The following is a 26,765-nucleotide window of genomic DNA, read 5'->3' as shown; positions in this document are numbered from 1 at the left end:
TCAGTGCAGCTTCTTGTTCTGACTTTAACACAAAGTTAACACCCAAGTCTTTCATCGCCAACTCTAAATGGTAATCAAAACATACCAATTGTATCTTTCTGAACTCTTCTGCATCAAACTCCATCGTGTCAAAGTTTACAATGTGCTTGAGCAATAACAGGTGAAGGTGCTCATAAACTTTAAGTTTCTTAAATATTTATTTCGGCCACTCTTAAAACTTCAGTTATCGTCATAATTTTATTACTGGTAAGTTTTAGAATTGATCTAAACCTTTATCTCATTATCTCACAGGAATATATCACAACTATCTGAGAATGACTTTTTGCGCAAGAATTCATCAAGCACTTTGGCCAAGGTGAGTACTAACACAGAATACCCAGAAACTGGCTAGATGTTCGACCAAAACAAGAGCATCCACTTTTAGCTTGCCATAAGCTAAGCTAGTAGCCTTGGACCTCAGAAAACACAGTGGACCAACCCCAGCAGATGACATGGCACCCCAAACCATCACTAACTGTGGAAACTTTACACTGGACCTCAACCAACGTGGATTCTATGCCTCTCCTCTCCTCTTCCAGACTCCGGAACCTTGATTTCTAAAGGAAATGCAAAATTTACTTTCATCAGAGAACATAACTTTGGAGCACTCAGCAACAGTCCAGTCCTTTTTGTCTTTAGCCCAGGAAAGACATCAAGTCAGCAGTCTTCCCCATGACTGTGTAGCCTACACAACTAGACTGAGAGACCAGTTAAAGGCCTTTGCTGTTGTTTTGAGTTAATTAGCTGATTAGAGTGTGCCACCAGGTGTCTTCAATATTCAACCTTTTCACAATATTCTAATTTTCTGAGATGCTGAATTTGGGATTTTTATTAGTTGTCAGTTCTAATCATCAAAATTATAGAAATAAACACTTGAAATATATCAGTCTGTGTGTAATGATTGAATATAATATACAAGTTTCATTTTTGGAATGGGATTACTGAAATCAACTTTTTCACGATATTCTAATTATATGACCAGCACCTGTATGCCACAGCCACCAGATGGCGATTTTTATGCAAGAACTTTACCTGACAGCTATTGAGCTCTATGGTGGAATCAAAAACTTGTGACGATTCCTCTCCCAACATGGCGGACTAACTTACGGCGGACACATGCTCATGTCCTCTCTGGTTTTCTTTATTCTCTATGCACACTCATTTGGACGTATTTTTTAACCAATCCTGACTAAGAAGATGGCCAGCCCCCGTGGGTTGCTATGGCACCTGAAGAAAACATAGGAAGACGAAAACATGTTTCCATCGGCAGTCAAAAAAGTAAAGAAGAAACACAGTCGGATGCTTACGCTGTAAGTTTTTTTTAGATGGTGTTCGTTTTTTTAAGTCTTTGCCCGCGGTCGTCTTTTTCACAATTTAGTGTAATAAACAGTAAACCCGCCGTCATTCAAGTTTATGCCGACAAGTCAGCAATTAGGCAGGGGCGCCGCCAGAGATTTTGGGCCCCATGAAAAGAACTCTTATGGCCTCCTTTCCCCCGTAGCCGGTCGCAGTGCTGGCGGAAAACTATGCATTTTAATGATATTTTTGACTATCATTACCATAATTGTGATTTGACAGTTTCTTGGTAGGAGAAGCACTAAAAATACAATGTAATTAATTTAGATTCAATTATTTGCTGCAAGACTGATATATATATATATATAATGAAGCTGATTGTTGTATTTAATATTCTGATTTCCAGAAAATGTAAATATTTCTGTGATTGGATTGAGTGCAGTCACCCAGTCTGCATGCACTAGAAATTTTCTCTGTTCCTACTGCAAAGCAGGGGGATGAGAGTCCCAAACATTATATTTCAGTGATAGCTGATGTTTTATAAACCATTAAAACCATTCTGAAATAAATACTAGGGCTGAAACGATTCATCAAGTAATTCGAATTGCCAAAAAATGTTCAAGGCAAATTCTTTGCCTCGAGGCTTCGTTTAAAGTTGTAGTACATATGCCAGCCCTGTATGTGGCACTGTAATGCTCCCACAAAAAGCAGGGAAGAAGACCATAGCACTAATCAATATAGCAGGTGATGCTGCAAGCATGGAAATATAGACCTGAAATGGACGTGCGTGCCTCAGTGTATTAGCGTTGCTCAGGACAGGAATGCGCCTTAATATGTTGTTGTCTTTTAATGACAACAACATATATATATATATATATATATATATATGATTTTTACTAGCATTAGCATTTTATTACAAGTAAATATAAAGCCATTCACCATCCCTGGTTCTCAAGACCGGGCACCACCTCTGCTCTACTCTTTTCTACTCTCCTATTTTACTCTAACCTTTTTAGATATTTAGATATACCTTTATATACTAGCATAGTTGCACCTTAGAATTGGAATATAATATATAAAATATACCTTACTGAATTTTCATATCATATTAAACAACAACTGCAAGTATATATATATATATATATATATATATATATATATATATATATATATATATATATATATATATATATATATATATATATATATATATATGTAAACATTTTTGTTTCCATATTTGTATGCATGTGAACACCGCTTAATGAAAAGAACTTATGGCGTTGAGTTATAGTCTCACTATATCAATATTAAATTGCGACATAATGATTTTAAAATAGACATTTGTTTTACATAATTACATTAAGGCTAGTGTACAGTTCATTTTAGTATTGGTGAATTTTTTTTTGTAGTTGGAGCAGTTGATGGTGAAGCACTGGCTGCCTTTTTTCCCCTCATTTGGCTCACAATATGCTAAACTGTTATGAAAGTGTAACACAAAGGTCAGTTTTTCAAGTTACATGTTTTTATTGCAAACTAGTTTGAAATTGTAGTACACATATATTTCTTTCATAAACCACAAAGCTCAAGATAATTCATTAACTATTAACTTTAAAAATTTCACTTTTCCATTATGGAAAATCGTGTCCAGTCATGTTATAATATGTGATGAAAAAAGTGGATTTTCCAAACTTCTTTTCAATTTTTCTTTATTTTACGAGCAACAAAATACACTCAAATTATGCATACTATATATACATTAGTTACATTAGTGTTAACAATAACAAACATTTATATTCAACAATCCATATTTAATAAACACATTCGTGAAGTACCTCAGGTGTAATATAACGGTTTAGCATATGGTGAGCCTTTTCGCTTCTGTTTAACAGGCTCAAGGTGCTCTCTCCACCGTTAGTAATAGCTGCAGTGCGGCACACCGCTAGTCACGTGACGTCTATTCCAGGTCTCTATTGCCATGGCTACAAGTTTACAAAGCCACACACTGAGTAAAATAAAGCCTTTTAAGAGAAAGGGTCCATGCGGATTGTCTGACACGGACTTATTGTGCAATTTAAGTGAAGCAGGGTGTTTGTATATAATTTTTAAAAAATATGGTTTGCTCCAGTGGCCGTTCTCCACCTCCGCAGATGAAAAGAAAGGACGCGCACATTAAATGAGCCATGTTTAATGATAAAAAAAGCCTTTATTCAGATTTGGTAAGAGTTTTTATCAACAGGTAGCTTTTGTGGAAATGTTGCACTCCACAGCCGTTTTTCAAAGGCTGTGCTATTCGCCAAGTATCCACTTCGGTTTGAGCTGCACTCTGTATGGCATGTAGAAATACACACTAAACACTGAATAAATTACGGTAATAAAAAGTGCAAATGAAATGTGCAAAAAGAGAAAAAGAAAGAATGTCCTGTCCGCAGACTGAAGATTTCACAGACTGCCTGGCTTATGGTTTGGCAGAGCTCTAAAACTCTTAACAATGTGAAAAAATAAATAATAACCTGGGAAAACAGAGAGAGAGGGAACACCCTAAACTTAAAAAATCTACATGATGGCACATTGTGCCATTGCTTAGGGAGAGTCCTGCCACTACTGACATTTGACTTCTGATTACTCGATTAATTGATAAAATAATCAATAGAATTCTCAATTCCAAAAATATTGGCTAGCCGCAGCCCTGATAAATTTATTTCAGAATGATTTTTTTTAGTCTCTAATTTTTTTGTCCATAATAATTGATTCATTCAACACAGCTGCTCACCTCAGAGGTTCCTGTATTTGCCCTATTAAGATATCCCATCATCTCTTTGCGCGCTGGAAAGGTGCTGCAGTCACAAAAACATGGAGAAACCACACCTTCACAGCAAATCCAAGGTGGATCTGCATGTTGAATTGGCACAAATTTTATGCCGGATGCTCTTCCTGACGCAGTTCCACGTTACATGGAGATATGTAGCAGGGGCGGGGTTTGAGCCGGGAACCTTCCACACTGAATCCAAGTGCACTAACCACTTGACCACCACATAATAATTGCAAATGAACATTATATTACCAAAATGTAAATTGTTATGCCTTTCATCACATTTATAAGAGACAGCATGCATGAGACCCCTGAACACTTGCTAAAACAAATATTCTAAATATTCCATGTCTGCTTCCTTCAACCTGTGTGGAACTTCATGAATGCAAACCGAATTTCAGACATCTGTATTACTCTAGAACAAACAGCACAAACAGTGTTGTAAAGGACAATAAGCAGGGCGTTAAAGAGTAAACTTCACTTTCCACCAGAACGACATGAACAGGAAGCGATCGCGGCTCACAGCAATTCCCATTGTAAATAATGGTAAAATCAATTGAGATTCTCACGTTTAGCTTCACAAAACAGTCATAATAACACCATCTAAAAACCTAGAAAATATTTTTCACAAGAGTTAGGTAAAGCCCGACTGATATACGAGGTCTGTCCATAAAGTATCGTACCTTTTTATTTTTTTTTAAACTATATGGATTTGATTCATATGTTTTCACATCAGACAAGCTTGAACCCTTGTGCGCATGCGTGAGTTTTTCCACGCCTGTCGGTGATGTCATTCGCCTGTGAGCACGCCTTGTGGAAGGAGTGGTCCCACCCCGTCGTTGGATTTTCATTGTCTGGAAATGGCGGAATGATTTGGGTTTTTTTTCCATCAGAATTTTTTCAGAAGCTGTTAGAGACTGGCACCTGGAAACTATTCGAAAAATTTATCTGGCTTTCAGTGAAAATTTTACAGGCTTCACAGAGAATAAGGTCTGTTAGTACAGCTTTATGGACCCCTTTACACGCCGAAACGGATGTGTTCCTTTGTCTCGCTTCCAAAGCGAATCGTTCGTGACGCGCGAAGCCTCCGCCCGGCTTTCCATGACAAAATCTCTTGTTAAAAGTGAAATCTGCCGGAAAATGGCTGATGTCTAGCTCTTGTGATAACCAGAGAAAGAGCACACGACGGTCTCGTATCCACAGAGCCATCAGCTCAGAAATGGTCCAGTGGCTTGTGCTGTGTCGTCGGAGCGCGGCGCGCTGAGCATCCTTAAAGGGGTCCATAAAGCTGTACTAACAGACCTTATTCTCTGTGAAGCCCGTAAAATTTTCACCAAAAGCCAGATAAATTTTTCTAATAGTTTCCAGGTGCCAGTCTCTAACAGCTTCTGAAAAAATTTTGATGGAAAAAAACCCCAAATCATTCCGCCATTTCCAGACAATGAAAATCCGACGACGGGGCGGGACCACTCCTTCCACAAGGCGTGCTCACAGGCGAATGACGTCACCGACAGGCATGGAAAAACTCACGCATGCGCACAAGGGTTCAAGCTTTTCTGACGTGAAAACATATGAATCAAATCCATATAGTTTAAAAAAAAATAAAAAGGTACGATACTTTATGGACAGACCTCGTATCAGCCGGCCGATATTATCGGCCGATATAAGCCCTTTTCAAATTACTCACTATCGGCCGAAATCTTGCCGATAGAACGCCCATAATTTCTCATAAACAGAACAGTTACTGAAATAATGTTTGTGTCAGCAATGTAAAATGTCCTTGCACCGTTTGTCCAGTAGATGGAGCTCTGACTCCATTCAACTGAGAGCTGCTTACACCCCAGCTTAAATGTGTTCATCGCCGTCACGCTGCACTGATCGGCTGACAAAAGCATACAGATAAGTTTATAAGGATCTATATCCTTATCCTGAACCTGTATCTAAGTTGCAGCAACAAGAGGTACAAGATAAGATGTATTTCACAACTCTTTTTAAGGATATGTAATTGTAAATTTGCTAATTTCACAAAGGTTTAATTCTTGGTTGCATTTTTTGAACTTGAAAATTCTTCTCTTTTATAAAGTTAATCAGTATGAGGACAAAGCGTCAGCTTTTATTTCATACCTTTTTTTTAACGGTCCAAAAAAGAACATTTTATTCATTAAAAAATTTAAATAATATCATTTGATTTATCGGCTATCGGCAAATCAGCCGATTTATCAATTATCTGCATTTTTTTCATCCAGATATCGTTATCGTCATCGACCTCAAAAAATCCATATCGGTCGGCCTCTAATTTTAGGCACAATATGCTGTTTTCTGTTTGCAGCGGTTGAATTGCAACGCGTTATCTGAACACCTCAGTGCAGTAGTCAATGTTGTTGAAATCTCGCAGAGCGGTGAACTCTCTGAGATTTTGCAGGATTTGAAGCCTCAATCTGGCCATTGTAGCAAAAGTATTTGCAAATGTGTATTTTGATCTGTGTGTAACCAGATCCACAAATGTGTAAAAAAAAATCCATCTGTGTGGATTTCAGTCTGTGCATGTGTAATCAGATCCACAAATGGGTAAAAAAAAATCTGTGTGTGTGTGTGTGTGTATATATTTCAATCTCTGTGTGTAACCAGATCCACAAATGTGTAAAAAAAAAAAAAAATCTGTGTTGGATATGTTCTTACATGTGACTTTTACTACACTCCTGTTGCGGAAGATCCACAAATTTGTGCAGCGATTTGTACCTGTGGGGAGACAACTGTCTGTGTGTCTCCATGGCTATACAGCTTCACATGACCAGGGGCTGCAGTCACCGATACCACTCACCCCTACTATTTTAAGCCTGGCTGCCAAAAACCTGCTATGTGACTAAACACCTCACTGTTGAACATCCTCCACTGATATTAACTGAAGCGTTCATGTATATTTCACACTCATAATCCAGAAAAGGACAGACTCACAGATGTAGCACAATGCTATTTGGCACAATCATGGGGAAACTAGTGGACATACACTGCATCCGGAAAATATTCACAGAGCTTCACCTTTTCCATATTTTGTTATGTTATATCCTTATTCCAAAATGGAATAATTTCATTTTTCCCTTCAAAATTCTACTCACAACACCCTGTAATGACAACATGAAAAAAGATTGTTTTGATTTTTTTTTGCAAATTTATTAAAAAAAAACAAAAAACTAAGAAATCACATGTACATAAGTATCCACAGCCTTTGCTCAATACTTTGTTGATGCACCTTTGGCAGCAATTACAGCCTCAAGTCTTCTTGAATATGATGCCACATTGGACAGTTTTGCCCATTCCTCTTTGCAGCACCTCTAAAGCTCCATCAGGTTGGATGGGGTGCGTTGGTGCACAGCCATTTTCATATCTCTCCAGAGATGTTCAGTCGGATTCAGGTCTGGGCTCTGGCTGGGCCACTCATGGACATTTACAGAGTTCTCCTGAAGCCACTCCTTTGATATCTCAGGTGTGTGTTTATGGTCATTGTCCTGCTGAAAGATGAACCGTCGCCCCAGTCTGAGGTCAAGAGCGCTCTGGAGCTGGTTTTCATCCAGGATGTCTCTATACATGGCGGCATTCATCCCTCAACCCTGACTAGTCTCCCAGTTCCTGCTGCTGAAAAACATCCCCACAGCATGATGCTGCCACCATGCTTCATTGTAGGGATGATACCTGGTTTCCTCCAAACATGATGCCTGGCATTCACACTAAAGGGTTCAGTCTTTGTCTCATCAGACCAGAGAATTTTGTTTGTCATGGCCTGAGAGTCCTTCAGGTGCCTTTTGGCAAACTCCACACGGCTGCCATGTGCCACGTAGTGGCTTCCGTCTGGCCACTCTACCATACAGGCCTGATTGCTGCAGAGACAGTTGTCCTTCTGGAAGTTTCTCCTCTCCACAGAGGAATGGTGGAGTTCTGACTGAATGATTATCAGGTTCTTGGTCACCTCCATGACTAAGGTTCTTCTGCCCGATCGCTCAGTTTAGACGGGCGGCCAGGTCTAGGAAGAGTCCTGGTGGATCCAAACTTCTTCCATTTAGGGAATAACCCTGTTGTGTCTGATGATTTGCGGATGTTCATGCTGGTTATACGGTCACAAATAGGGCTTTACCAGTGACGCGCTAGCGGAGCTGATAAATAGCAGTAGTAATGGAGATGCATTAGTGAATATTTGCGACCGTATAACAGCATGAACATCCACAAATCATCAGACACAAAGGGAGCTATTTCCATTCTAATCCAATAACATTATTTGCATGATTTTACAGTGAGGAAAATAAGTATTTGAACACCCTGTGATTTTGCAAGTTCTCCCACTTAGAAATCATGGAGGGGTCTGAAATTTTCATCTTAGGTGCATGTCCACTGAGAGACATAATCTAAAAAAAAAAATAATTCGGAAATCACAATGTATGATTTTTTTTTATAATTTATTTGTATGTTACTGCTGCAAATAAGTATTTCAACACCTGCCAATCAGCAGAAATTCTGGCCCTCAAAGACCTGTTAGTCCACCTCTAAAAAGTCCACCTCCACTCCACTTATTATTCCACTTTAGAAGCACCTATTTGAGGTCGTTAGCTGCATAAAGACACCTGTCCACCCCACACAATCAGTAAGACTCCAACTACTAACATGGCTAAGACCAAAGAGCTGTCCAAAGACACCAGAGAGAAAATTGTAGACCTCCACAAGGCTGGAAAGGGCTACGGGGCAATTGCCAAGCAGGCTGGTGAAAAAAGTTCAATTGTTGGAGCAATTATTAGAAATTGGAAGAAGCTAAACATGACTGTCAGTCTCAATTGGACTGGGGCTCCATGTAAGATCCCACCTCGTGGCATATCAGTGATCCTAAGAAAGGTGAGGAATCAGCCCAGAACTGCACAGGAGAAGCTGGTCAATGACCTGAAGAGAGCTGGCACTACTGTTTCCAAGGTTACTGTGGGTAATACACTAAGACGTCATGGGTTAAAATCAAGCATGGCACGGAAGGTTCTCCTGCTTAAATCAGCACACGTCCAGGCCCGTCTTAAGTTTGCCCATGACCATTTGGATGATCCAGAGGAGTCATGGGAGAAAGTTATGTGGTCAGATGAGACCAAAACAGAACTTTTTGGTCTTAATTCCACTCGCCGTGTTTGGAGGAAGAAGAATGCTGAGTACCATCCCAAAAACACCGTCCCTACTGTGAAGCATGGGGGTGGAAGCATCATGCTTTGGGGGTGTTTTTCTGTACATGGGACAGAATGACTGCACTGTATTAAGGAGAGGATGACCGGGGCCATGTATTGCGAGATTTTGGGGTACAACCTCCTTCCCTCAGGTAGAGCATTGAAGATGGGTTGTGGATGGGTCTTCCAACATGACAATGACCCAAGCATACAGCCAGGATAACCAAGGAGTGGCTCTGTAAGACGCATATCAAGGTTCTGGAGTGGCCTAGCCAGTCTCCAGACCTAAACCCAATTGAAAATCTTTGGAGGGAGCTCAAACTCCGTGTTTCTCAGTGACAGCCCAGTAACCTGGCTGATCTAGAGAAGATCTGTGTGGAGGAATGGGCCAAAATCCCTGCTGCAGTGTGTGCAAACCTGGTGAAAAACTACAGGAAACATTTGACCTCTGTAATTGCAAACAAAGGCTACTGTACCAAATATTAACATTGATTTTCACAGGTGTTGAAATACTTATTTGCAGCAGTAAAATACAAATAAATTATTAAAAAATCATACATTGTGATTTCCGGATTTTTTTGTTTTAGATTATGTCTCTCACAGTGGACATGCACCTAAGTTTGAAAATTTCAGACCCCTCCATGATTTCTAAGTGGGAGAACTTACAAAATCGCAGGGTGTTCAAATACTTATTTTCCTCACTGTATTTTTCTGTAGGTAACTCTGTCGGTGAGGCTTACCGCGTCACTCCAACGGCGGTCAGGGCGCGGAGTAATCCATCAAATGTGAAAATCCATCAAATGTGAAACGGTAATTCTGTGTCAGAATCCACATCAATACTTTCGTATGGTAGCTTAAATTCACCCATTTCAGCAGCGGGGTGGTACGCAACTTTCTTTCGCTCTCAGCTAACAACACCATTATGACATCTGCAAAGCAGTGTGCACAGCTGGTGTTCTGTTGAATTGTGTGTCTCGTCGCATAAATCGACTGTTCCGCGTCCCGACAATATTATGCGCAGGGCTGGCCTGTCGACAGGAATGACATCTCGTCAGAACACCGGTCAGGGTGCAGAGTAATACATCAGTACACATCTAAATGTGAAATGGCTGAATATTTTGCCACTGTTACCCCAATATTATACAGTTTGAAATCTCACAAGATTAACCAATCAGATTTGCCGTAAAAATGTAATTGGAATAGAATTATGGATGATGGAGGCCACTGTGCTCATTGGGACCTTCAAAGCAGCAGAAATGTTTCTGTACCCTTCCCCCGATTTGTGCCTCGAAACAGTCCCAGAGTCTGCAGACAATTCCTTTGACTTCATGCTTGGTTTGTGCTCTGACATGCACTGTCAACTGTGGGACCTCATGTGTAGACAGGTTTGTGCCTTTCCAAATCAAATCAAATCAATTTTATTTATATAGCACCAAATCACAACAAACAGTTGCCCCAAGGCGCTTTATATTGTAAGGCAAAAGCCATACAATAATTACAGAAAAACCCCAATGGTCAAAACGACTCCCTGTGAGCAAGCACTTGGCGACAGTGGGAAGGATAAACTCCCTTTTAACAGGAAGAAACCTCCAGCAAAACCAGGCTCAGGGAGGGGCAGTCTTCTGCTGGGACTGGTTGGGGCTGAGGGGAGAGAATCAGGAAAAAGACATGCTGTGGAAGAGAGCAGAGATCAATCACTAATGATTAAATGCAGAGTGGTGCATACAGAGCAAAAAGACAAAGAAACACTCAGTGCGTCATGGGAATCCCCCAGCAGTCTAAGTCTATAGCAGCATAACTAAGGGATGGTTCAGGGTCACCTGATCCAGCCCTAACTATAAGCTTTAGCAAAAAGGAAAGTTTTAAACCTAATCTTAATCTTAAATCATGTCCAATCAACTGAATGTACCCCAGGTGGACTCCAGTTAAGCTCTAAAAACATCTCAAGGATGATCAGTGGAAACTGGATGCACCTGAGCTCAGTTTTGAGCTCCATAGCAAAGGCTATGGCCACTTACAGTATGTGCATGAATTTTTTAAATACATTTACAAAAAAATCCAAAACAAAACAAAACCCCTTTTATCACATTGTCATTATGGGGTATTGTGTATAGAATTTTGAGAAAAAAAAAAAAAAGAATTTTATTCCACTTTGAAATCAAGCTGTAACATAAAATGTGGAAAGTGCAGCCCTGCGGATACTTTCCGGATGACCTGTCGTGGTAACTTTTCTGCTTAAATCCCAAAATGTGAGAAGATTGCACACAGGTTATACACATTGTGTAACATTGAAATAATTTCACAATCTGTGAAGTGTTTTAAAAATCCTGAGGAAATGATGGTCCAAGGTGTCATAGGATGAGCAAACATCATGTGTTTATGCGTATCAATATTTTAATAAATTGAACAAGGTGTTCGTAAAGTTAGTAGTGTTAGAAGAAAAATGTTGTTGCCATCTAGTGGATATATGCAAATCTGCCCTCTTGTGCAACAGTCACTATCAAAACCAATTTTACATGCATTCACAGATATGAAAATGGCACATGTTGAACTATACAAGGAAGACTTTGAATTCCAAAGGGGTCTTTTGTTTAGTTTGAGCAAAACACTGTATTTTAGGCCTCCTTAATTGCTCCTGTTTGCTTGGATTGGTGTTTAGTTGCATCACAGGTTGGTTGCTTCCGCCATAGTTTTGAGTTATCTGGTTAATTTGGAACATCAGGGCTCTTTTTAAAATTAAACAGATAATAAAAATGCTTATTCAGAAAAAAAACAGAACCAATTTTTCTGATTTAATGAGTTAACCATGTCATTAATTCAGAAAAATGGAATATTTAATTTTTTCCTCTCAACTGAGTGTATTACACTTCTATAAGGTTTGCATGGCATTACTTTGCCATGGTGACTTGTTTAAAAAACAAAACAAACCCTGATTGGTATGGATCACGGATCAGTTATGATCTGTAACGGTACTAAAAGTTACATTTTGTAAAGTAACTTGATAATGATGGCCCATGGTAGCTACTGAAACCCCTGGAATGGAATTAGGAAATTATCGACATCATGATTTGCACCCCTGTGTGTGTGTGTGTGTGTGTGTGTGCACGTGTGCGTGCATTGGATCTGCAGTAAAATCAGTGAGTTTAACGGCAACTTGTTTTTCTCTGTTGTTAGATCATCTCAAACAGTACATAACTCCGTATCAGGAGTACATGGAGGCAACCAAAGTACGAGACTCACAGCAAACCGAAGAAGCATCAGCATGGGTGCTGGAAGCAAACTTGTGGATAAGACCGTCACTCAAATCCCAAAGCAAGGATTTCGGGTAATTTTTTAAACCAGTGAACAGTGTTCTTGGCCTCACTCAACTCTGTTTCTTACTCTATTTTGGTGATTGTCAACATTGTTAGTCCAGTTGCTCCTTCATGGAGATGCTTTGGTTGAATGACTACCTTGAAGAGGAAGGTTATGAAAAAAAAACTTTGTCCCAAATTATTTGTGTTTAGATTGTGGTACAGGATGCATTTAAATTTTCATCCATTCATTTATTTTCTTTTCCCCATTACTCTGGTGAAGGGTCATGGGGGCCTGGGGCCTGTCGTAGTACAGGCTCTAAGGTGCCACAAATGGGCCAATTGTTCACATTTTGAAGAAAGCATGAACCTTCTCCCATTCAATCTTTGGGTTATAATTAACAGTTTTAGGGGTTGACATCAGTGAAGTGGGCGTGACATGCGGTTTTCAAAATGGCCACCGAAAGAAACTGAACGTGAATACATACAGATGATAAACGCACTTTATTTGCAAATCACACAGCTTGAACTTGTAAAAATCAACATTACTCACTAATATAGGTTCCATACCAGTAAAAACTGAACAAATTTTAATTAATGTGGCCATTATACAAATAATATACAGCGGCAACAATAACCAAAATTTACATTTTCTGTGTAGTTTGTATCTGATGCAGTCTTCATAAAAGAAATAACCAAAGGTGTTACTGCAAATAATAATACATTGAAATAGAACTGGCTCATCATCTGTGTGGTGATAAACATAACTAATTGGGGTAATCATGTCAATGTATGTACAGTGGGGCAAGAAAGTATTTAGTCAGTCCCTAATTGTGCAAGTTCTCCTACTTAGAAAGAGGAGAGAGGTCTGTAATTTTCATCATAGGTACACTTCAACTATGAGAGACAAAATGAGAAAAAAAAATCCAGGAAATCACATTGTAGGATTTTTAAAGAATTTATTTGTAAATTATGGTGAAAAATAAGTATTTGGTCAATAATAAAAGTTCAACTCAATACTTTGTAAAATAATCTTTGTTGGCAATGACAGAGGTTAAACGTTTCCTGTAAGTCTTCACCAGGTTTGCAGACACTATAGCTGGTATTTTGGCCCATTCCTCCATGCAGATCTCCTCTAGAGCAGTGATGTTTTGGGGCTGTTGCTGGGCAACACGGAGTTTCAACTCCCTCAACAAATTTTCTATGGGGTTGAGGTCTGGAGACTGGCTTGGCCACTCCAGGACCTTGAAATGCTTTTTACGGAGCCACTCCTTTGTTGCCTGAGCGGTGTGTTTGGGATCATTGTCATGCTGGAAGACTCAGCCACATTGCATCTTCAGTGCTCTCACTGATGGAAGGAGGTTTTGGCTTAAAATCTCACGATACGTGGCCACGTTCATTCTTCCCTTAACACGGATCAGTCTTCCTGTCCCCTTTGCAGAAAAACAGCCCCAAAGCATGATGTTTCCACCCCCATGCTTCACAGTAGATATGGTGTTCTTGGAATGCAACTCAGCATTCGTCTTCCTCCAAACACAATGAGTTGAGTTTTTACCAAAAAGTTCTATTTTGGTTTCATCTGATCACATGATATTCTCCCAATCCTCTTCTGGATCATCCATATGCTCTCTGGCAAACTTCAGATGGGCCTGGACATGTACTGGCTTAAGCAGGGGGACACACCTGGCACTGCAGGATTTGAGTCCCTCTCTGTGTAGTGTGTAGCCTTTGTTACTTTGGTCCCAGCTCTCTGCAGGTCATTCATCAGGTCCCTCCGTGTAGTTCTGGGATTTTTTTTCACCGTTCTCATAATCATTTTGACCCCACGGGATGACATCTTGCGTGGAGCCCCAGATCGAAGGAGATCATCAATAGTCTTGTATGTCTTCCATTTTCTTACAATTGCTCCCACAGTTGATTTATTTACTCCAACCTGCTTGACTATTGTAGATTCACTCTTCCCAGCCCGGTGCAGGGCTACAATTTTCTTCCTGGCATCCTTCGACAGCTCTTTGGTCTTGGCCATGGTTGAGTTTGGAGTCTGACTGTTTGAGGCTGTGGATAGGTGTCTTTTATACAGATAACAAGTTCAAACAAGTGCCATTAATACAGGTAACAGGTGGAGGACAGAAGAGCTTCTTCTTATTATTAAAATGCATAGTTTTATGTATAACTGTCAAATTTTTCCAGCAGCCAAGTATGGGGGGCCCAGTAAGATTTCTTTTCATGGGGCTCAAAATCCCTGGCAGCACCCCAGGAGGCAGAGTACACCCTGGACAGAATGCCAGTCTGTCACAGGGCTGCATGTATACAGACAATCTCAGTTAATTACACAGTTAATTTGGAGTCACCAGTCACCTAACATGTATGTCTTTGGAAGTGGGGAGAAGCCGGAGCATCCAGGGGGAACCCACGTGAATTCCACACAGAAAGCACCAGGTGGGAAGTGATCCCACCACCTTCTTTTTGTGAGGCCGCCCTGTTTAAATTTTTGGAATGAGTAATATATTGATGATGGATTATTGTGTGTTTGTTTATATTTTCTTCTTTCAACTCATCCTTGGATTCATACAACGCTCTATAATGCAACACTATATACATGGAGAAAGAACCTAATGTGCATGGTTTTTAGTGCTGGAAGAAAACTGGAATTTTAGAGGTTAGGTCAGGGCTATGCAAGGTTGGGTTTTAGACAGTCTAAAAGCTGTTTTTACCAGGACATCAGCAATAATCTGTCTAAAACCAGGTTTATCCAGTTTTGCATACCTAAAACTGGCAGCAACTGGTGAAAACCTACAAAGTCCTGGTATAAACTTACATTTAAATGTAATCTACTCCGTTAATAACCCTTTTTCAGTGTACTATCTGGACATCAATTTCCTTTTGTTTAATAATTTTGGTTTACAGGGTATTTATAATGTTGCAAAAGGTGGGGAATTTGTGTTCTGGGGAGGGGCCAAATTGGCACAGTATTAATAACATGCAAAATGATTTGTAACACTTGTTTTAGAATATTTTATTAAACCCTTTTTATAGAGCTAATCCAATCAGATCATAATTACTAAGATTCCAATCTGATCTACTACCAGTATGATTTCAGAAATCACCACTTGAAAATTGTAATCCTAATTGATGATAACAGCACTGTTGGGAAAGTGTAAGTACACGGACCCACAACAGGGGGCGCAAATGAACGGACAATGAAGAAAGTCAAATAACAAAGCTTTACTGTTGTGAACACGCACAACAAACACAACAAATTACAATTTCGGTCACAAGTCGAATTCCAACGGTGTCGTGTGGGCAGGCTCGACGATAGGAGACGTCTGTCCAAGTCGAAACGGAACCACCCGATTTCCTCCGCCACCGAACCCCGGGAATACTGGAGCCGCCAAGTCCCGAACTCCCAGGTGGTCACTGCCTCCGCTCGTTGGATCCGGTACTGCTGGCGAGGAACAGAAACAGTCAGATGTGGGTGCGGCTGCACCCAACAAAACGTGGGGTGGAAAACACCACCTCCACCTCTAATCAGACACAACACTGTAATGTAGGAATAAGAGTACTTATCCAAATACGTCCTTCTCAGTCTTCAGTTGTTTTACGCACAAGCAACAAGGTATTAATCCGTATGGCTGGCTGAGTTCGTTACCTCCTTGGTAGAGCGATATCTCGGCAATGAGGTGGAGATGCCGTCCAGCTGATATACCCCTCCGCTGATGGATGTCAGCTGTCTTAGTTGATAGGTGACGGCTGTCATCTTGGCTGCTCCTGTGAGGCGGCAGCGCCCTCTGGTGCCTGGAGCCCGCACTCCAGGCAGGGCGCCCTCTGGTGGTGGTGGGCCAGCAGTACCTCCTCTTCAGCGGCCCACACAACAGGACCCCCCCCTCAACGGGCGCCTCCTGGCGCCCGACCGGGCTTGTCCGGGTGGCGGCGGTAGAAGTCGGCCAGGAGGGCCGGGTCCAGGATGAAGCTCTTCTTCACCCAGGAGCGTTCTTCGGGGCCGTACCCCTCCCAGTCCACCAGGTATTGAAAGCCCCGGCCCATCCATCGGACATCCAGAAGCCGGCGCACAGTCCAAGCCGGCTCGCCATCGATGATCCGGGCAGGAGGTGGCGCTGGACCGGGAGTACAGAGGGGCGAGGTGTAATGTGGTTTGAGTTTTGACACATGGAACACGGGATGGATCCGCAGTGAGGCCGGAAGCTGAAGCCTCACTGCGGCGGGATTGAGGATTTTGAGGATCTTGTACGGTCCTATGTATCGGTCTTTTAATTTTGGGGAGGCCACTTGCAGTGGAATGTCCTTGGTGGACAACCACACTTCCTGCCCGGGGCGATACGTAGGGGCCGGGGTCCGCCGCCGGTCTGCATGGGTCTTCGCCCTCGTCCGGGCCCTCAACAAAGCAGAACGGGCGGCACGCCACACCCGACGGCACTTCCGCAGGTGGGCCTGGACCGAGGGCACACCGACCTCTCCCTCAACCACTGGAAACAATGGGGGCTGATACCCCAAACACACCTCAAAAGGGGAGAGGCCGGTGGCTGACGACACTTGACTGTTGTGGGCGTACTCGATCCAGGCCAGATGAGTACTCCAGGCCGCCGGGTGCGCGGCTGTCACACAACGTAGTGTCTGCTCCATCTCTTGATTGGCCCGTTCTGCTTGCCCGTTGGTTTGGGGGTGATACCCGGACGAGAGACTGACCGTGGCCCCCAGTTCCCGGCAAAAGCTCCTCCAGACGTGCGAGGAGAACTGCGGACCGCGATCGGAGACGATGTCTGATGGTATCCCATGCAGCCGGACGACGTGGTGGACCAGGAGGTCCGCTGTCTCCTGGGCCGTTGGGAGCTTCGGGAGGGCCACGAAGTGGGCCGCCTTGGAGAATCGGTCCACTATTGTGAGGATGACGGTGTTTCCCTGGGACAGCGGGAGGCCCGTGACAAAATCCAGGCCGATGTGAGACCAGGGGCGATGAGGTACGGGCAGCGGCTGTAGTAATCCTGAGGACTTGCGGTGGTCGGCTTTGCCCCTGGCGCAGGTGGTACAGGCCTGGATATAATCCCGGACGTCGGTCTCCAGGGATGCCCACCAGAAGCGCTGCCGGACGACTGCCACAGTTCTTCGCACCCCAGGATGACAGGAGAGCTTAGAACCGTGACAGAAGTCCAGGACCGCAGCCCTTGCTTCTGGTGGGACGTAGAACCTATTCTTCGGCCCGGTTCCGGGATCCGGGTTTCGTGCCAGGGCCTCCCGGACGGTCTTCTCCACGTCCCAGGTGAGGGTGGCCATGATAGTGGACTCCGGGATGATGGCATCCGGGGGATCCGACGACTCCGTTCTGACTTCGTCTTCATGTACCCGGGACAAAGCATCCGATCTTTGATTTTTGGTCCCGGGACGGTAGGTGATCCGGAAGTCAAAACGGCCGAAGAACAGTGACCAGCGGGCTTGCCTGGGATTCAGCCGCTTGGCGGTCCTGATATACTTCAGGTTCCGGTGGTCAGTGAAAATGGCACGGACGTTCCCTCCAACAGATGTCTCCACTCCTCAAGAGCCTCTTTCACCGCAAGGAGTTCTCGATTGCCGACGTCATAGTTCCGTTCGGCCGGGGTCAACCTGCGGGAAAAATAGGCACACGGGTGAAGGACCTTATCGGTCTTCCCGCTCTGGGACAGCACGGCTCCTATCCCTGAGTCCGAGGCGTCCACTTCAACCACTAACTGGCGACTAGGATCGGGCTGCACCAGAACGGGTGCAGACGAGAAGCGCCGTTTCAACTCCTTGAACGCAGCATCGCAACGATCCGACCAGGTGAAGAGAACTTTTGGCGAGGTCAGGGCTGTCAGGGGGCTAACTACCTGACTGTAGCCCTTAATGAACCTCCTATAGAAATTAGCAAAGCCTAGGAACTGTTGCAGCTTCCTACGGCTTGTGGGTTGGGGCCAGTCTCTCACCGCCGCAACCTTGGCCGGATCAGGAGCGACGGAGTTGGGGGAGATGATGAACCCCAGGAAGGACAAAGAGGTGCGGTGAAACTCACACTTCTCGCCCTTAACAAACAGCCGGTTCTCCAATAACCGCTGCAGGACCTGACGTACATGTCGAACATGGGTCTCAGGATCCGGAGAAAAGATGAGTATGTCGTCAAGATATACGAAGACGAATCGGTGCAGGAAGTCCCGCAAGACATCATTAACCAACGCTTGGAACGTCGCGGGAGCGTTTGTAAGACCGAACGGCATGACCAGGTACTCAAAATGACCTAACGGGGTGTTAAATGCCGTCTTCCACTCGTCTCCCTTCCGGATCCGAACCAGGTGATACGCATTCCTAAGATCAAGCTTGGTGAATATCTTAGCTCCATGCAGGGGCGTGAACACCGAATCCAACAAGGGTAAGGGGTATCGGTTACGAACCGTGATTTCGTTCAGCCCCCTGTAATCGATGCATGGACGTAATCCGCCATCCTTTTTCCCCACAAAAAAGAAACCCGCACCCATCGGGGAGGTGGAATTCCGGATCAACCCGGCAGCCAAAGAGTCCCGGATGTAGGTCTCTATTGATTCGCGTTCAGGTCGTGAGAGGTTGTACAGCCTACTGGACGGGAACTCAACACCTGGAACCAAATCAATGGCACAATCATACGGGCGGTGCGGGGGAAGGGTGAGCGCCAGATCCTTGCTAAACACCTCCGCAAGGTCATGGTACTGCACCGGAACCGTCCCTAGATTGGGCGGGGCTCTGACCTCCTCCCTGGCCTGGGAACCGGGAGGAACCGAGGAACCTAAACATACCCGATGGCAGGTCTCGCTCCACTGAACCACTACCCCGGACGGCCAATCGATCCGGGGATTGTGTTTTAACATCCAAGGGAACCCTAAAATCACACGGGAGGTGGCCGGAGTCACAAAAAACTCGATCTCCTCCCGGTGATTCCCCGACACCACCAGAGTTACTGGTGGTGTCTTGTGAGTGATTGGAGGGAGTAGGGAGCCATCTAGCGCCCGTACCTGCACAGGCAAGGTAAGCGCCACCAGAGGGAACCCTATCTCCCTGGCCCATTTGCTGTCTAGCAAATTCCCTTCTGAGCCCGTGTCCACCAGTGCTGGGGCCTTCAGGGTTAAATCCTCATACAGGATGGTAACTGGGAGTCGTGTGGCGATGTGGGTGTGTCCCACGTGAATGTCTCGGCCCACCCCTAGCCCAGTTTCTAGGGGCGGGCGTTGGTGTTTAACCGCTCGGGGCAGTCTCTTAATTGATGCTCAATCGAGCCACAAACAAAACACGCCCCGTGGGCCAGCCTCCTTTGTGTAACCGGTGCCCTAAATGTTGCCCTACTCGTGTCCATAGCTTCGTCAGCAGGGGGGGCTGTAACCGCACGGAGCACAGGGGCAGTGGAGCGTGGGGAGGGCGGAACGCGGTCGGAACCGGAAGGGAGAGGGACGACGCGTGCCCGGCCACGCCCTTCGTCTCGTTCCCGACGGCGCTCTTCTAACCGATTGTCTAATCGTATGACAAGATCGATGAGCCCATCTAAATCCCGCGGTTCGTCCTTAGCCACCAGGTGCTCCTTGAGGACCAACGACAGTCCGTTTACAAAGGCGGCGCGGAGGGCAGTGCTATTCCAGCCGGACCTCGCAGCCGCGATGCGAAAGTCGACTGCATTGAGCGCCTTGGGGCAACTGTTTGTTGTGATTTGGCGCTATATAAGAAAAAAGTTGATTGATTGATTGATAGGCAGCTGCGCTCCGGCGCCCCTGTCTCATTGACAGCAGCACGGCTGAAGCGGTTTCTCCTCTATTAGGGTGATCGAACACTGTTCTGAACTCCCTCACAAACCCATCATATGTCTGAAGGAGCCGTGAATTTTGCTCCCAGAGCGCTGTAGCCCAAGCACGTGCCTCACCACGAAGCAGATTTATCACATAAGCTACTTTGCTAGCGTCGGTCGCGTACATGACGGGACGCTGTGCGAAGACGAGCGAACACTGCATAAGGAAATCCGCGCACGTCTCCACACAGCCTCCGTACGGCTCTGGGGTGCTTATGTATGCTTCAGGGGAAGGTGGGAGGGGTCGTTGAACGACCAGTGGAACGTCACTGTTACGCACAGGGTTGACGGGAGGGAGAGCCGCAGCGGCCCCGGAGGGCGCGCTTCCACCTGCGCGGCGAGAGCCTCCACCCTGCGGTTCAGGAGGACGTTCTGCTCGGTCATCAAATCCAACCGAGTCATGAAAGCGGTGAGGATCCGCTGCAACTCACCGATCACCCCTCCTGCAGACGCCTGTGCGCCCTGTTCTTCCATTGGCCGTTCAACAGCCGGTTGACGCCCCTCGGGATCCATGACGCTGGCCGAGATATCCTGTTGGGAAAGTGTAAGTACACGGACCCACAACAGGGGGCGCAAATGAACGGACAATGAAGAAAGTCAAATAACAAAGCTTTACTGTTGTGAACACGCACAACAAACACAACAAATTACAATTTCGGTCACAAGTCAAATTCCAACGGTGTCGTGTGGGCAGGCTCGACGATAGGAGACGTCTGTCCAAGTCGAACCGGAACCACCCGATTTCCTCCACCACCGAACCCCGGGAATACTGGAGCCGCCAAGTCCCCAACTCCCAGGTGGTCACTGCCTCCGCTCGTCGGATCCGGTACTGCTGGCGAGGAACAGAAACAGTCAGATGTGGGTGCGGCTGCACCCAACAAAACGTGGGGTGGAAAACACCACCTCCACCTCTAATCAGACACAACACTGTAATGTAGGAATAAGAGTACTTATCCAAATACGTCCTTCTCAGTCTTCAGTTGTTTTACACACAAGCAACAAGGTATTAATCCGTATGGCTGGCTGAGTTCGTTACCTCCTTGGTAGAGCGATATCTCGGCAATGAGGTGGAGATGCCGTCCAGCTGATATACCCCTCCGCTGATGGATGTCAGCTGTCTCAGTTGATAGGTGACGGCTGTCATCTTGGCTGCTCCTGTGAGGCGGCAGCGCCCTCTGGTGCCTGGAGCCCGCACTCCAGGCAGGGCGCCCTCTGGTGGTGGTGGGCCAGCAGTACCTCCTCTTCAGCGGCCCACACAACAAGCACTACATATACTCTAGGTGTATGGCAGCACATATGTCTGCTCTGCATAATTAAGTGAAACTGATTGTTGTTGAGGAGGTGATGGTCTAGTGGTTAGGCATTGGACTTGAGCCCAGAGGATCCTCGGTTCAAACCCCAGCCTTCTTGGAAAAGGTCCTTCATCCCCAAGGTGCTCCTGGTGTGTAGTGGGCGCCTTGCATGGCAGTACCCTGGCATCGGTGTGTGAGTGTGTCTGTGTGAATGGGTGAATGTGAGGCATAATTGTAAAGCACTTTTAGCTTCTGATGCAGATGGAAAAGTGCTGCATGAAAAAGCAGTCCATTTTATACTTATGTCAAAGAATCACACCTGTTTAAAGTAGACCTGCTTTGAAATAAATGTGGTCAGATCTCAGAAAGAAATAGTTGATATATATTTCTAAGACCCTTATGAATGCAGTAAAGTAAATGTGCAAGCCCAAATTTGTAATTCAACGGAGAAATCTTTGTTTAAAAATGACAAATTTGCAGCTAAAATTTGGCCCTCCGCGAAAACTGTTTGTACATCTGGGACATTGCCGTGACGAAAGAGAGAAGACAGAGCACTAGCGCCTTCAGTCCAGTCCGTGTTGAGTGAATGCAATACTAGCTATTTCTCAATTCGAACGCTTGAAAATGACCGCCGAATTGTCGGACAATGAGATCGATCTCGACATGGAAGTCGACGTAGAGGATCCTGATGATCTTAGCAGTAGCTCAGATAGCTCAAATAGTGACCAAGATGATGGTGATATCGGAGAATTTGATGAGGAAAATGACGGTGGAGATCAGGGTGGAGAAGCAGCAAGGCTGGCAGACACACAGCTAATACCCTATCAGCACGAACCCGAGCCGTGAGGGGTGGGAAGCCACTGATCCAGGCACCGAAGTGTGTGGTGAACCGGCAGATCCTGGTTTCATCATCCAAAAGTCCAAGTTCTTCTACATTAACATCAGACGTTGAAGCCTCCACATGCTCTTCATCAGTGAATCCACCAGCAAAAACAATGGTTTTGTTTGGTGGAGCCTGAAGAATCTGTTGTTGAGAGAGAAATCGAGAAAGGTCTGCCTTGTTTTCCTCACTGGCCATGAAATTCTCCCACTTCAGAGGCAGTGGTACATCCCTACGTCTGATCTCCTGCTGAACTGGGACTGTCTTCTTGGCATGTTTAGTGTGAGTGCCAGACTTTATTCACAGGTCATAGTATCTATCAAACACAATGTGTATGTACTTGAAAGGTTCCCCAGCTTGCATGACAGATGAATCTTGGAGCATGCACGTGGTCTCTCTGCTGCAGAGTCGACACTAGCAGTGGCTGGCCTCCTCATCCAGGTTGACTAAAATTAGGTCAAGCTAGGCCACAGTACAGGGTTCTGCATAAATTCATAAACAACAGGTTTAAAAAGCGGTTTCCATGTCTGTTAATTAGTCCTCATAGGATTGATATTTTTAGGTCTTGATTTATTGTGGTATGTTCAGATAGCTGCATAAGTAATTATAACTCAGATATGTGTTTTGTGCTCAACAGGGCTGAGATAATCATGTCTTCAGTGAAACATGCGGATTTTGTGTTATCAGAATTTGAGCTTCAGGAAGATAAGTGATAAAACAAAACAGAGCTTCTGAAGAGAATATAAGTACAAATAATATCATGAAATAATGGGAACTAAACAGAAACATTAACTGGAAGGTCAGTTACGTCCAGAGGTCGCTAGAGGTCATCCAGGTTTTTGCAGTTGAGAGTTTTAGGTTGAAAAGGAAGAAATACTGAACATTGTAGGAGGTTGTGTAAGCAAGAGATCAACAGATTGTCATGATCTAGACATGTTTCTAATTAAGAACATTATTGAATCAGTCATTGTACCATTTACTTATATTTGTAATCTGTCATTTTCAATGGGAGCTTTTCCTGATAGAATGAAAACAGCTAAGGTAATTCCACTGTATAAAAACGGGGATAAATGTTTTTCTAATTACAGACCAGTTTCCTTGCTTCCACAATTTTCCAAGATATTAGAGAAATTATTTGTAAATCGAATGGATAAGTTCCTTGATAAATATAACATTCTAAGTAATAGTCAGTATGGTTTTCGAACTAGTCACTCTACAGCCATGGCAATTATGGAACTAACTGAACAAATATGCACTGCAATAGACAATAAGGAGTTTTTTGTGAGCATTTTTGTGGACTTCAAAAAAGCTTTTGATACCATTGACCATACTATACTTCTTCAAAAATTAAACAAATATGGAATCAGAGGGGTTGCTCACAAATGGGTATCAAGCTATCTAGTCAACAGAAAACAGTTTGTACAGGTAAATGATGTAAGATCTGGATTATTAAGTGTTACCTGTGGGGTACCTCAGGGGTCGGTCCTTGGACCAAAACTTTTTACACTGTATGTCAATGACATTGTTAATGTATCTAAGATGTTACTTGTATTCTGTTTGCTGACGATACCACATTTTTCTATTCTGGTAAAAATTTACAACATGTGTTGAGAGTAGTCAAAAAATAATTCATGGGAATAAAAACTTGGCTTAACATTAATAAATTATTGCTTAACTTTGACAAAACTAATTTCATGATATTTAGTAATAGAGAAAAAAGTATGAATACCCCAATTATTATAGATGGTGTAGAAATTAAAAGAGTGATGGAAACAAAATTTCTGGGTGTCATGATTGATGAGAACTTGAGTTGGAAATTATTAAGAAAATTGGAAATTGGAAATTATTAAAAATGATTGCTATACTACACAAAGTCAATCAATCAATCAATCAACTTTTTTCTTGTATAGCGCCAAATCACAACAAACAGTTGCCCCAAGGCGCTCCACATTGCAAGGCAAGGCCATACAATAATTATGAAACACAGTCTACGTCTAAAGCAACATAACCAAGGGATGGTCCAGGGTCACCCGATCCAGCCCTAACTATAAGCCTTAGCGAAAAGGAAAGTTTTAAGCCTAATCTTAAAAGTAGAGAGGGTATCTGTCTCCCTGATCTGAATTGGGAGCTGGTTCCACAGGAGAGGAGCCTGAAAGCTGAAGGCTCTGCCTCCCATTCTACTCTTACAAACCCTAGGAACTACAAGTAAGCCCGCAGTCTGAGAGCGAAGCGCTCTAATGGGGTAATATGGTACTACGAGGTCCCTAAGATAAGATGGGACCTGATTATTCAAAACCTTATAAGTAAGAAGAAGAATTTTAAATTCTATTCTAGCATTAACAGGAAGCCAATGAAGGGAGGCCAACACGGGTGAGATATGCTCTCTCCTGCTAGTCCCCGTCAGTACTCTAGCTGCAGCATTCTGAGCCAACTGAAGGCTTTTTAGGGAACTTTTAGGACAACCTGATAATAATGAATTACAATAGTCCAGCCTAGAGGAAATAAATGCATGAATTAGTTTTTCAGCATCACTCTGAGACAAGACCTTTCTGATTTTAGAGATATTGCGTAAATGCAAAAAGGCAGTCCTACATATTTGTTTAATATGCGCTTTGAATGACATATCCTGATCAAAAATAACTCCAAGATTTCTCACAGTATTACTAGAGATCAGGGAAATGCCATCCAGAGTAACGATCCGGTTAGACACCATGCTTCTAAGATTTGTGGGGCCAAGTACAATAACTTCAGTTTTATCTGAGTTTAAAAGCAGGAAATTAGAGGTCATCCATGTCTTTATGTCTGTAAGACAATCCTGCAGTTTAGCTAATTGGTGCGTATCCTCTGGCTTCATGGATAGATAAAGCTGGGTATCATCTGCGTAACAATGAAAATTTAAGCAATACCGTCTAATAATACTGCCCAAGGGAAGCATGTATAAAGTGAATAAAATTGGTCCTAGCACAGAACCTTGTGGAACTCCATAATTAACTTTAGTCTGTGAAGAAGATTCCCCATTTACATGAACAAACTGTAATCTATTAGACAAATATGATTCAAACCACCGCAGCGCAATGCCTTTAATACCTATGACATGCTCTAATCTCTGTAATAAAATTTTATGGTCAACAGTATCAAAAGCAGCACTGAGGTCCAACAGAACAAGCACAGAGATAAGTCCACTGTCCGAAGCCATAAGAAGATCATTTGTAACCTTCACTAATGCTGTTTCTGTACTATGATGAATTCTAAAACCTGACTGAAACTCTTCAAATAGACCATTCCTCTGCAGGTGATCAGTTAGCTGTTTTACAACTACCCTCTCAAGAATCTTTGAGAGAAAAGGAAGGTTGGAGATTGGCCTATAATTAGCTAAGATAGCTGGGTCAAGTGATGGCTTTTTAAGTAATGGTTTAATTACTGCCACCTTAAAGGCCTGTGGTACATAACCAACTAACAAAGATAGATTGATCATATTTAAGATTGAAGCATTAAATAATGGTAGGACTTCCTTGAGCAGCCTGGCAGGAATGGGGTCTAATAAGCATGTTGATGGTTTGGATGAAGTAACTAATGAAAATAACTCAGACAGAACAATCGGAGAGAAAGAGTCTAACCAAATACCGGCATCACTGAAAGCAGCCAAAGATAACGATACATCTTTGGGATGGTTATGAGTAAAGTAAAGTAAAGTAAAAGAGATGTTAGATGAGAAAGGACTATATATATATATATATATATATATATATATATATATATATATATATATATATATATATATATATATATATATATATATATATATATATTATACTGTTCTATGATTGTTCCACATCTGTCCTACTGTATTGAAATATGGGGAAATGCCTGCAAAACATTCACACATTCATTTTTCATTTTACAGAAAGGAGCAATAAGGATAATTAGTCGGAGGCATTATAGAGAACACACGAGTCCAAGATTCCTGCAGTTACATTTGTTGAAATTTCATGACCTGGTTGATTACGCTATTCTCCAGACAATGTTTAAGGCTCACAAAAAAATACTACCAACTAACATCCAGAACAAATTTGAAAAAAGAGAAAGCCAGTACAACTTAAAAGGAACAGAGATATTTAACAAACCAAGATTCAGAA

The 26,765-nt window shown here is 43.4% G+C and overlaps 1 protein-coding gene across 1 annotated transcript in view; it reads left to right on the top strand.

The window, feature by feature from the left end:
• The first annotated feature begins 1,292 nt into the window (after window positions 1-1,292).
• wdr78 (WD repeat domain 78) overlaps window positions 1,293-26,765 on the top strand; it is a 116,945-nt gene continuing 91,472 nt past the window's right edge. The window contains exons 1-2 of the mRNA XM_034182684.1: window positions 1,293-1,349; window positions 12,508-12,658. Coding sequence (XP_034038575.1) covers window positions 1,294-1,349; window positions 12,508-12,658 — 207 coding nt within the window. The 5' untranslated portion in view covers window position 1,293. The remainder of the gene's footprint in view (window positions 1,350-12,507; window positions 12,659-26,765) is intronic.

Source organism: Thalassophryne amazonica, chromosome 12 (assembly GCF_902500255.1).
Source record: "Thalassophryne amazonica chromosome 12, fThaAma1.1, whole genome shotgun sequence".
NCBI lineage: Eukaryota > Metazoa > Chordata > Actinopteri > Batrachoidiformes > Batrachoididae > Thalassophryne > Thalassophryne amazonica.
This window is presented reverse-complemented; position numbering and strand designations above follow the sequence as displayed.